This window comes from Crinia signifera, chromosome 2, assembly GCF_055691185.1.
Source record: "Crinia signifera chromosome 2, ASM5569118v1, whole genome shotgun sequence".
Lineage (NCBI taxonomy): Eukaryota > Metazoa > Chordata > Amphibia > Anura > Myobatrachidae > Crinia > Crinia signifera.
Genome location: NC_139218.1, coordinates 149,203,455 through 149,216,750, shown reverse-complemented (window position 1 = coordinate 149,216,750; position 13,296 = coordinate 149,203,455). Strand labels below are relative to the sequence as shown.

The following is a 13,296-nucleotide window of genomic DNA, read 5'->3' as shown; positions in this document are numbered from 1 at the left end:
GATGGCTTTGCATTGCGCTGTGCTATGCAAAGCCGTCCTCTCCCTGCTGACATCGCTGGGCTGGGGGAAAGCCGCTCAGTGTGTATGCACTGATCGGCTTTCCCTCCAGCAATGATAGCGATCATCACTGTCCATACACACTGGGCATAGTCGCCCAGTGTGTATGGACCGTAAGAAGTATATTTACTAAAGGTAATTTGTCATCAAATTATAGCAATTTCAATCAATGAAAATTGACCTTTAAAAATATGCAGTACCTTTAAATACTTATTTGTTAGACATATGTTAAAAGGATGTAATTTATCATCTCTACGCAGAGGTTGTTTATTTTATCCCCCTTAGCAGTAACCTAGTTCATGTATTGCTTCATAATAGTGCCCTAGTTAACAGTGCCATTGTTCATAGTATGCCACAATGTAGTACACCCATTTCACATAATGCAAAAAATTGCCCTCAGTACACATTATGCCACATTGTAGTTCTGCCAGATCATATAAATCATTGTACGGCCCCAGTTCACATTATACCGCACAGTGGCCCCAGTTCACATTATGACATCCCCCACATTATGGCATCCCCTGAACTCCCTATTTTTAGGCCCTTGGTGACGATTACATTTTATTATATAAACTGATTTTGTTTATTTTCTATTCTAAATCTGCAATAATGTGAAAATAACTTAAATCTGTCTATATCTAACTTAAATTTGTATATTTAGCGATATTGGCGATTATAAACCAAACAGCATATGTTTAAAAACAAGGCAACACATAGTATTTTTATACATCTTTCTGGTTTACTTGAAAAATTGACTTTACAACAAATATAAATATGATTAAAAAAAAGATTGGCTTCAATTTCTTACAAACAAATAATATATTACATTAAATCATCATCAAGTGAAATCTTCCTCCCCTATAGAGGACAGGATCTTTGGCAGTAATTATGGTGAGCTGATACTTTCTCAACTTGTTCGTTACATTTATAGCATAGGTGAGAAAACATTTTCGCCAACAAATCTGTAGTGGGTAGAATTTGCCCAGTGTGAACATTATGTTTAATGCCTCATTGGATACACATATTCTTTCAAACATTACAATGAAACAAAAGACCAAATGTAAATTAATACTGTTGCATATAAAACATTGTCAAATGATCCTTTTCTAAAATAAACATAAAAATACGCTGTGTGTATGTATGTTGTACATACATGTACTGTTGTACATACATGTACTGTTAAATCATAAGGAGAGCTTAATACTGTTTATAATAAAATGAGATAGCTATATTATTTTCTATCTCTGCTGTGGTTTGATTACTAGTAGAAAAAGGAAACTGTAAACATCCTACATCTAGTTCCTTTTTTGCCCAGTGATGTAGAGATGTTTGTTTTTTTCCCTTCCCTTTCTCGTTGACCTTTGCTCCTATTTACTAATTTGATGGTCAGTATAGACTTCCAATCTTCTAAAGACAACAGTATATAGATACTAGTTTGTTCAATGAGGCAAGAGAGCTGGGGGTCACATGACAAACTCACGTCTGTCCTCCACTGTAGTGTGCATAAAATAAAGAATGTAATATTATTAGTTGGGCAACATGAAATTAACTATGTATGTTCTTCTCTAAACATAGATTAGAACAGAAACAGTTAACAGAAGTAGACAATTATTGGGATAACACTGTATGACAGTTTGAACGGTTAGTTACACAGCAAGATTAAAGTGTTCTCATAATTTAGGCCAGGTATGTACATACAAATATGGGAGTCATGTAGCTTTGTAAGTAGAAATGCTTTTTCAATACAAAAATGTTCCCTCATAAGGTGCACTGCTAATGCAGTACCACAGGTGCTAAATGTAATAGGTATCATATTTAATTTCCGTTCCTGCTTCAAGTGAAAACTTGTAACAAATGAATAAATGGACTCACTTGGACATTTGGGTATAATACAACTCAGCTGGAATTTATAGACGGCAGCAAGATCACTAGTGGTGCCAATGGGGGAATTTCAGCACAAAAATATACAAAAAAATAATACATTTAGTTAATTTTTAAATATTCACTTGTAATATTTTATAAAGTTAATTAGCATAGTTTGTGTCTTTTGATTTGCAATAAGGCATTGCTCTGCTTTGTAAAATGTAAGTAATGGACAGCCATTCCGTTTGACCTATGGACTCCGCTATTCACCTTGCTACTTATACGTTGCCTCTTAAATAGAGCAAGATTTGTCCTATTATTGCCTTGAAAAATGACGAAACTATTTAAGCATCAGAAGATTGTGTTGGGGCACATAAGTCATATATGTATGTACATTAGTTACAGTTACCTTTAATTACTACCAGCATATGGGAGAAGACTTTGATATACTGACATGCTCCCAGCAACTCTGGACTATGGGTACCATCTACTGAATGTGCATTTTCATTTTTTTTTTTCTTTTTAATGACTAGAATTTATATAATGAATACAGTTAAGGCAGTGATAAAAGTGAATTAAATTAAGGAATGAAAATAGGAGCATCAGTATATGCATTGTTGACCAACATGATGTATTGAGATAGTCACTGATTAGTTACAAGCTGTTGTTCTTTAATATGCTATAAACTGACATCCCCTTCTATTCAGATTGTACAACCACACAAACATTTCATTGCACAAAGGAATCAGCCGTATAAGTCAACTTTTTAAGAATGATTGTGCGTGACCCCTGGGAGACTGACATACAGTATGCTATGAATATGGTTATGCCTGTTTAGTGGCAGAGGCAACACAAATAATGGGAGTGCTCAAGCAACAACAGAGCTGACTCCTATGGCGACAGGCACAGCAAAAGTCTGCTAGCAAGCCTTAGGTCACATATAGATTCCAATGATAACTCCAAGTTATGGACTGCATTCAAGTTTTGTGCAACACTGCAAATTTATCCCATGGCTGTATGTATATTGATCAAAGGTTTTTTTTTCTACAGATATTTGACCTTTCCCGTTTAAACAACCTCAAACATATTTAAGTATTATATACAAAATAATTGCACTTTGTTTACAATTTACAGCTATTCAACAGATTAACTTTTACGGCAATTTTATCCCAACATTTACAATGGCTCAGTTCAGCATTGTGTACAGTTTCGGCTCCTGATTTTCCAGTTTTCATGGCACTGTTCCAGCAACAGTCTTTGTACCTCATGGGTTCCTCTCACAAATTGCTTTTTATCACACTCCATCTGCATGTCATGTCTAGGGCATGAGATTGAAGGAAAACACTCAGATCTTGAAATCACCCGGGATGGAGACTAAAAATCAAGTAATATGCTGGCGAGCTAATGCGTTTCCACCTTGATCAGAGACTCTGGCCCTTAGGTCCATAGCAGCCAGGAGCTGAAAGTGATTTCCAGTCAATTCTTCCTGGCAACATCTGAAAGTCCTAGATGTTACCCTGAGATGTTGTGAAAAACCGTTCTTGTTGCTATGCAAAAGTTCAGGCGGATATCACCAGGCTTGCAAAGGACACTGCAAGGGATAAAGAAGAACATATTTGCTTTCAGAAACTGGATTTGATTATGATAAATTACCCTAATTTAGCCATATGATTTTATGGCACAGCAAATGAATTTTATGACAGTGCTACTTGGCCATGAAATATGGACTTGCCCTTTAATGTATGTATAGTGACAGTACTAAGGTACAAGAGTAATACAACATGACAACCAGCAGATTTGCACAAAAAGGAATCAGATATAGCTGCAGAAGTTTACTGCCATGGGTTTGTATGGGTGCCGGATGGCGCTCCGACAGTCGGGATTCCAACGGTCATTTCTTCGACATCGGAATCCCAACGGCTAAATGCCTGACGATCGCGATTCTGACTAAAGGGGGCTATTTTCCCTCGTGGGGGTCCAAAGAGCTCACCCTCCTGTCAGACTACTGACAGTCAGGATTATGACGGTCGGAGACACATACCACACTAGGTTTGTGAATATAGACTGGGAGTGACAAAGACAAAGGCCATGGAGAAAATTCTGCAGTCATGCTGATTTTTTTCTTCTGTTAAGAGCAAACATTATTAGCAAGATAAAATGACACCAGATTTCTGTTACACCATAAAATATACAATATATACTCCTATACACCTGAAGGATAAGATGGGCAATTTGCAGCTCTGTTACTAAGATACTGTTTTATTAAATGTAAATGTTTTTATTTTAACTTTGACTTCCAGTCATGCCTTCAAGTAGAGATACAGTGGGTATGAAATACTAAAATTCTACAGAGAGAGCAAGGGCATGCCAGCATGACGGGGATACTCAATAGATGCTGATACAGATAGCTAGAGGCAGTGTCATTTATTTTCATCTTTTATACTGCAATGGAATGCCCCCTGTTGTTGGATTAAACTGCACCAATCATACAACTACTGTGCACACTCCACCAATTTTGTGCTGACTGTCCACTTGAGTTTGCACCACATACCAGTGCAGTGCTTTGCCTACTTATGTGTTAGGCCAGCCAGTACCATAACGGTGCACCATATTGCCCTGTACACACTCTGACCCTCTAAGTGCATGATGTCATGAAGTCACAGAGAGTGGGTGGGGCAACTTTGCAGCACTGAGGGGGAGGGGCACTGCCATAGAAGATAGTGGCTGCAATGTACCATTCAAGGTACCCTGCAAGCCACAAGCACGGTCCGAGAGGCAGTGTTAGTGCTGCTTTGTTTGGCGGTACCTCTTGCACACCCCTAGTGATGGCCGTGGCGACAGCCTCCATGTGCTATTGCAATGACTCAATCTACTGTTGCATGTACGGCCAGTGGTGTATTAGTCCCTGTCTTTGTTCTACTTACAGATGATACATCCCATCCTGCCCATGCTGAGGGGTACAATGAATAAAGTAGAGAGGTAACACAAATAAGCATGTTTTATATCCATTGATTCTATGTTAGTGTGTTCTTACATGAGTACAAATGCTTGTGAAATTGTTTGTTAAAATAACCATCAATTAAATATTGTTTGGAACTCTCTTTAGGCGTCCAAAAGGCGTCTCTCCACACTTAGGGTATGGATTGAACAAGAATGCATTATGAAAGCTGTAATGCGAAAAGAACACTAATTGGAGCCAGGCACATGCTAGTAGCAGCACCAGTGATGTTTTACTGGTTTCATTTTTTTGTACTTGATTAAAGGGACTTGCCATTTAATCTGACTGTAGTGGCTGACAAATACAGTATTGATTGGATCTGAGCATCATCACCTGATTGTGTCACATATAAGGACAGACAAACCAACTCTGTTATGTTAGTCAATCTTGTGCCATAGTATAAATGTAAGCATCTGACAGCCCCTTTGAACACAGAAACTGTCTGGTATTCATGTTTCTCACCGAATCAGTCACTCTAATGTAAATATTTTTATATTTATTGAAATGAAACTCTGGATAGCTTTTTATGGCTGCATGTATTTTATGGCCTAAAACTACAACAAATATTCTACTGTCCATATGCCTGAAAATATTCAGAGACAGTCTGAATAAAAAAAGCTGAAAAGTGAACGGATGACTTGTTTAATGTTGCCCTGTCTGACAGAGCCAATAATGAAAATGTAATTCCATGTATTCCCGGTGAGCTCTTTTTTAGATTTCCCACTCTTTGTAGTCAGGAGAAAAACATTTATCTAACCCCACAAATCATAATCAGTCAGGCAATCAAGCACAACAAGGCTCCGTGGAATACTATTTCCTTGGAAGGTCTTATCAATCCATCTAGTGGGCACTCAGCCCTAACCAAACCTGATTAATTATTCATCTTGCCCAAGCCGACTTTGATGCTTGTTGAAACAAGTCCTACAGATGCAGGACATAATTATCTAATCCAAGTGCATTACAGTTCTGCCCGTTAGGATGTCACAACTACCCATAATTACTGCTCCACTGAATATGTCGTGATTAAGGTTGAAATAGATTGTCTTTCATTTCCAACACTATTTGTATGTAAAGTTTACAAACTTTACATACAAATTGCAGTGCTACACAATATCTGCGTGACACAGTTTAGCATTTTTAAACAATTAGGTTATGAATCCTGATATGTTTAGTATTACTGTAGCGTCTGTAGTTTTGCAGCCACAACTGAGTAATGAAACGTACCTGTCATGAAATTAGACATGCAGTACTTATGATTTAGGCCCTAAGCTTTCACTAATAATGATGGTAGATCACTTTGAATCTTATGTACAAATAGTGAGCAGAACGACCATGATCGTGCGACCATTTCCTTGGAATCGTACAAAGTTCACACGATCTGTTGGAGCACATGATCTGCTCAGGATCTGCTCAGGATCTGCACCCAGTCGAAGGGAGCTTGACTAATCCTTACTGCAGCAGGCAAAATCTTCAAAGCAACCAAGCAACCAGCGGGGACAGGCATTGGATCGTAATCGCATTGAAAACATACCCAATTCTGCTTTTTTTATTTTTACATACAATTGGTCACAATTGCATCAAAATTGTGGAAATTGAGCCCAAATCATTCTGAAGCCGGTATATGGTCGTATTATCAACCACACTTAGGTCGACAGTCATTAGGTCGACACCCTTGGGTCGACATGGTTCTAGGTCGACAGGGTTCTAGGTCGACAGGGTTGAAGATCGACATGTGTCTAGGTCGACATAGCGTTAGGTCGACATGGGTTAGGTCGACATGTTTTTTTCCGCTGTTTTTTGAGCCGACATGTGCCGACAGGTGGTATTTCATGCCCTACCATCCACTAGGGCGTTGTGGGAGAAAAAAATAGTGTGCCCGAAGCGAGGGGCTGCGGTTGACTTCCAACTATGTCCATTTCGACATTCGGGTCAAAAAACAGCGAAAAAACCTACGTCAACCTTGAGACCTGTCGATCCAACCCATGTCGACATAACGTTATGTCGACCTTGTCCCATGTCGACCTAGATACCTGTCAACCTTCAACCATGTCGAAATAGAACCCTGTCGACCTAGTTGCATGTCAACCCAACGGTGTCGACCTAATGACTGTGGACCTGAGTGTGGTCGATAAAACAATCCCCACCCGTGAAGCCAGCATAACTGGTCTAATAGGAAAATTTCCAGCAGAGTATCTGAAGCAGTTTAACTACATGACTTTTTATTATTTATTAGTGCAGGACTGTGATAGCCCCTGATGTTATGGCACATGTTATCTGTGTATGGGAATCTAAGTATTACTACACACATTATATACACATACTATACATAGTTTTGTATAAGATTTATGATATGGTTTTCCGGAATAGTTACTGGGCACACCTGCCATGGTGTGCATGGCATTGGAAAGAACTAGAATGGGACTGGGGTATTCCAGGTCATCAGTAGTGCTGACCATGCCCCCTTTAAGGCAGCATGTTTGGGCCTTAGAAGGCGGAGCACGGGAAATATGTATACCCACTAACAAAATGGTTCCATTTTAGAGGTAAAAAAATGATACAATACCATATGTAATGTATGCAGAGAAATACGTTATAAACACTCTAGCATCTTCGGTTGCTTACCTGTTTACTGGAAGACATGTTTGATAATGTGCTGATGCTCCCTGAATCTGTGACAATCATGGCTGAAGGAAAGCGGGACGTGTGTGAATACTGGGGGGGTTCCTGCTTGTGTGCATACACTATGGACACCAAAAAACACAAGAACAATATTTATTACGTTTCAATGAAACATTTCAGAGTCAGTCATTATACAAGGCTCTCATTTAGGTGACAATGTATTGGTATTCCTAAAAGCCCTACAGAATGTATACTATATACAAAGCAGTATCAAAGTCCTACTGGAGAAAAGTGCTATGCAATTATTATTATTATTATTATTATTATTAATAATAATAATAATAATAATGCATATAAAATACATTTCAGCAATAATGTATTATAATAATAATAATAATAATAATAATAATAATGATGATGATGATAATAAAAATAATAATAATCAAAATGCACTTATACAATAGTAGCATAATCTGCATCACTAAGCCTTCTGCCCTCTGTAGACATGTAAGAGATACATAGCTGCAGGGCAGATGTACTTGTGTTACACAGTAAATGTAAACATGTATCAAGAGTGAAGCTGACCAGTGGAGAAATTGCATTGGCAACCAATCAGCTTCTACCTATCATTTTATCAAATGCACTTCATAAATTGGTTGATAAAGGCAACTTTCCTACTGGTCCACTTCTCAACTCTTATCACTGCTTGATACATCAACCTCCTGGTATAAAAGTGCACACCTACAGTAACAGGACATTTTCAGCCTTCGTGGAAGTAGACATGGGTATTTAAGGGACTATTTTCTCTTTCTGTATGTGCACAGAAATCAAATTTGAAATGTAAACTTTCTAATTAAAATTTGTATAGACTCCTTGTACGAATATAAGCAAAACAAATAAAATAAAACATGGATAAGTTGATCTTATTAGGAAAACAAGATGAAAGAACCTTGCGAATCGCAAATAAACAGTCCAATACCATTAATTTAGCACTGTACTTACTGTGTGAATTCTGAAGTTGCGTCATTGTGGCCATAAATGGCTGTTGTGTCATATGAGCAGAAGAATGTTGCATTATTTGTTGTTGATGTGGACTGTGCAATTGTGATGAGAACTGCACCGACTGTAAGGCTGCTAGGCTTCCTGCAACACTGTTGATGACAGGAACACTCTGTGCCTGACTGGTGTTCAAATCTAAGAGCAAGAATGTCACAAAATGATTAGATTTTTCTTGCAAGTATTTCTGCTTCCAACATGATACTGTAAGTCCACTGCACAATGTCTCTTTGTGAATAAAATAATTTTTCACTGTAACTGCTTGAAAATTGGTGAGTGCACTGCATTATGCGATTGGTCCATATACCAGTATACTGTGCTAAAAAAAACCTGGAAAATTCCCATATAGTAAAATACATATTGACCAGTGATAAACAGATATTCTTTAGCAGACTTGTTTTACCAGAATTGCATTGGTCTTTGAACATCCCGGTCTCATTGCGATGTTTTACAGTAATATAATAACAGTATCTGTATTCATACATACTGCAGGGCAAATGATGGTGTAGCTAAATATATAGTTTTTCTTCAGATTAATTCAGAAAATGTCTTGTATATATTCTTGGTACTTATATGTTAGTTGGGCGCCCACTATAGTTAGTACGCTCATACCTCCACTATCCATGTCCGCATGGAGTTGATTGTATATAGTGTGGCGAGCACAGCAAGCCACCGAGCCCGAAGCATGGTGAGGGTAGCGAGCCCCGCGAGGGGTCGTGGAAAACTAAGCAAATAGCTTAGTGGGCGCCCAACTAACATATAAGTACCATATTCTTTTACTATTTCATAATAACTAGAGCAGTACATTCAGTTTGGTTTGGCAATATTTTTATTTATCTAAATTCTTTCAAAGCTTTCTATATAATAAGTCAGAGGTTCCCAAACACGGTCCTCAAGGCACCCCAAAGGGTCCAGATTTTATATATCCATGGCTCAGCACAGATGGTTAAATCAGACTGACCGAGTTACTAATTAAGTCACCTGTGGCCAAGCATGGATATACTTAATACCTGGACCGTTGGGGTGCCTTGAGGACCGCATTTGAGAACCTCTGTAATAAGTACTTACTTTGTGTTATTGCCATGACTCCAGAAATTGGTGCCATAATTAGGTTCTGAGAGTGTTGGGAATTGTGATGAACTGACTGTGATAAACTGTGAATATTTGTCAAGGTGCTCACTGGTGGTAGTCCACCCCCTGAAACAGAAATCTGTAAAGAATGAGAAAGTATTAATGCAATATTCAAAAATGGCAATCACAGAAATTACTTCAGATAAGAATAGAGAAACATTTTGGAGAAAAACCACATAGAACATTTTTAGGAACCGTGGATAATTAAGAAACTTTAAATAGATAGAATAGCTAAAATATACTTGATGAGCCTCTTTCAGAGTTTTGCAAACCAACTGAAAGGTGCAAACGTGTCCTTTGCCATGCAAGGTAAATAAGTGCAATTTTTTTTCTTTCCACATAATACTGCAGTATTATACATACACACATACTGCATGATTTTGTATCTAGTACACATGTACTGAGTGACTCTATTTTAACACTACAAGTTAGCCAGGACTCAACACACTCCCATCTCTAATTATGGGCCTCATTCAGATCTGTTCTCTAGGCTGCGCGTATTTGCGGCCTAGCGAGCAGGTAAACGCTGCCAGTCAACTCCGCTCCCTAGCATGCAAGCGAATGCTTTCCCATACACACCCACTCGCAAGTGGTCAAACGTGAGAGATCATAATGGTCGCTCACCATTAAATTATTTTTCTCCTGTTCGCTAATAACAGTCAGTCTAGACTGGCTTTTATTCTGGCTGCAGATGGCTAAATTCAGGGCGGTTTTTAACCACAGGTGATCACTCGTAATTGGTGGCAGAAGCGCTGGTGACAGGATCAGGGAGTGGGGGCTGGAGTGTTGGCAGCAGGTTCGGGGCACGGGGGGGCCGTTGCGCTGGTGGCAGGTTTGGGGAGCAAGCTCATCGCTGTGCAGGAGAGCTGGTGGCAGCAGAATGTGCGGCCCTCTGATTGACTGAGAGAAAGCTCTCTCAGCCAATTAGCAGCCACCTGAATGTGAGGCCTCTGATTGGCTGAGAGCTCTCTCAGCCAATCAGAGGGCCGCCCAGTATTTTAAATATTTTTTCAAATTGTGCCGCCACCGCTGAGCCCCACCATCACCACGACTCCTTCACATGGGCGTGTTCCAATGCCACCCGCCACCAGCCCTCTTCCAGCACCCAATGTGGCATCGCAGATGGCATGTGACATCGGGTGCTGGGAAAAAACATACTTGGGCTCCACAAGATGCGATCGGAAGCAATAGGACATCTCATTGCGATGTCGCATCGCATGCGATCGCATATGTGTATGGGCATCATTACTTTTACTGCTGATAGTAGCCTTTACTAGACGGGAAGAAACCCTCTTCCTACAAATAAAGCCTCTTTTACCTCTCTGAGTAACTTTGGAAGGTACTCTTTACCTAGAACGGCGCCCACGATGTCCATCGCGGTCATCGGGGGTAAAAAATCGCGGGCATCGCGGCCATCGCATGCACTAAAAAAACGGGTGCGACGCGATGCCCGCGATTTCCCATAGGGATCAATGTTAAAAGTGTGATTGGACGCGATTTTAGTGTTCAATGCCTCAATGCCCGCGATTTTTCCATAGGAAACAATGTTAAATGGGCCACAGAGCCCTAATAGTCCCCCTGAAGTCTGAAATGGCCCCCACAATTGTTAACGCCACCCCACGATCAACGTGAACCCGAAGCGTGGCGAGCGCAGCGAGCCCGCGAGGGGCGGCGGTACGCGTCCTCCGACCTTTTCATACCCCCACTATCCACGTCGGCGTGGAGTTGAGAATAGAATAGTGTGGCGAGCGCAGCGAGCCATCGAGCCCGAAGCGTGGCGAGCGCAGCGAGCCCCGCGAGGGGACGCGGATACCTGTGAAGCCCGCGAAGGGACGCGTTTACCTGTGAAGGTATCCGCGCCCCCTCGCGGGGCTCGCTGCGCTCGCCACGCTTCGGGCTCGGTGGCTCGCTGCGCTCGCCACACTATTCTATTTTCAACTCCACGCCGACGTGGATAGTGGGGATATGAAAAGGACGCGTACTGCCGCCGCCCTTCGCGGGCTCGCTGCGCTCGCCACGCTTCGGGTTCACGTTGATCGTGGGGTGGCGTTAACAATTGTGGGGGCCATTTCAGACTTCAGGGGGACTATTTGGGCTCTGTGGCCCATTTAACATTGTTTCCTATGGAAAAATCGCGGGCATTGAGGCATTGAACAGTAAAATCGCGTCCAATCACACTTTTAACATTGTTCCCTATGGGTAATCGCGGGCATCGCATCGCACCCGTTTTTTAGTGCATGCGATGGCTGCGATGCCCGCGATGGGCGCCGTGCTAGGTAAAGAGTACCCTTTGGAATGCTCCTGTCATGTTCATGTCATCAGCGATATAATCAAATCATACATATCTGGTTTAATTGGTTTAAATTCTAAGGTGTTAAACCCTGAGTAGATTTATTATCTCACTGGTGGTAAAGCTGACATCTCTGTATTGACTACAGACACAAAAACAATGTGTTGAATAAAGAAGCCAATGACTGGAAAAGAAAAAGGGAAAGTAAATTACTATCAACGAAAATAATCTGACCTGTCTATACCTAGCCTGCCTCTTTACAAAGAAGGCTTTAGGAGAGCCAGTTTTATCAATGTGCATGTCATCTGCAAGGAAAAACAAACACTGTTCCACCCACTTTTCTACTTTGTAAGGTATTTAATCAATAAAAAGTGAACAGCTCTTTGTTACATTTATTGGTCAGCTTCAAAAAGGCCTTAAAGTGGGTCAGAGTACTGCTTTTTAGTGCAAACTGTGCATTCAAGATTTTTAGTGTACAATGCTTCTTTGTTTACTTCTGACCCTGTGAGAACCTAAAAAAAAAGAATACTGTGTATTTTGCTTGCTTGTCTCTCTTATCTTATCAGCACTGCAGCTACAATAGGCCAGGTGTACTCACCAATTTACCATCAGGTGAAAGCATGTTATGGCCAGAATCCAAGCTCACTGGAGAGACTTGCTGGAGCACTGACTGGCTGGTCAACATGGCATTGTTACCATGGTGATTAATGGTAGATGAAGAAGTGACCTCACTGTTTCCTTGACTGTATCTTACTCCTGCAAAATAATATATATATACAGATCATTCCATAATTCACAGTGAATACTTGCTTATATACTTGCTATAACATTACAAATGTACAATGATAAGATTAGGCTATCACTGAGCTGTGAATATAGCATGTCTAAGTATTTATTTATAAACAGATGTCAATGCTATTGTAACCTCAGAAGCAAACAGTCAGTTTCGCAAATACCAATACCATATACTAATACAAATCAAAGAAAATTATAGGTTACAATAGTAGGTGTTTGTTTCCTGTGTGCCAAAGTAGTATCAATGTGTACCACCCTATCGGCCATTACTATTATAGCATCCTCTACATATCCTCCAACATGACCCTTTCCACCAGGTACAAAATGCTTTGTTACTGCACTTCCGTGCCAGATAACATTGCAGAGATGAGGCTGCAGAACTGCCCAATATTCATATAGGGGAGCCACACCAACAGAGTACAGTATTTTGGGGTAGATGTCAGAGCCGAATTTCCCATTAGGCACGTGAGGCACCGGCCTAGGGGCG

General features: G+C 40.4%; 1 protein-coding gene across 1 annotated transcript in view; it reads right to left on the bottom strand.

Moving 5' to 3' along the window:
- Positions 1-583: 583 nt before the first annotated feature.
- Positions 584-13,296, bottom strand: part of HNF1B (HNF1 homeobox B) — a 62,393-nt gene continuing 49,680 nt past the window's right edge. The window contains exons 5-9 of the mRNA XM_083173097.1: positions 12,613-12,770; positions 9,662-9,803; positions 8,540-8,731; positions 7,541-7,659; positions 584-3,511 (exon numbers count right to left, since the gene is read on the bottom strand). Of these exons, the coding sequence (XP_083029223.1) occupies positions 3,491-3,511; positions 7,541-7,659; positions 8,540-8,731; positions 9,662-9,803; positions 12,613-12,770 (632 nt within the window). The 3' untranslated portion in view covers positions 584-3,490. The remainder of the gene's footprint in view (positions 3,512-7,540; positions 7,660-8,539; positions 8,732-9,661; positions 9,804-12,612; positions 12,771-13,296) is intronic.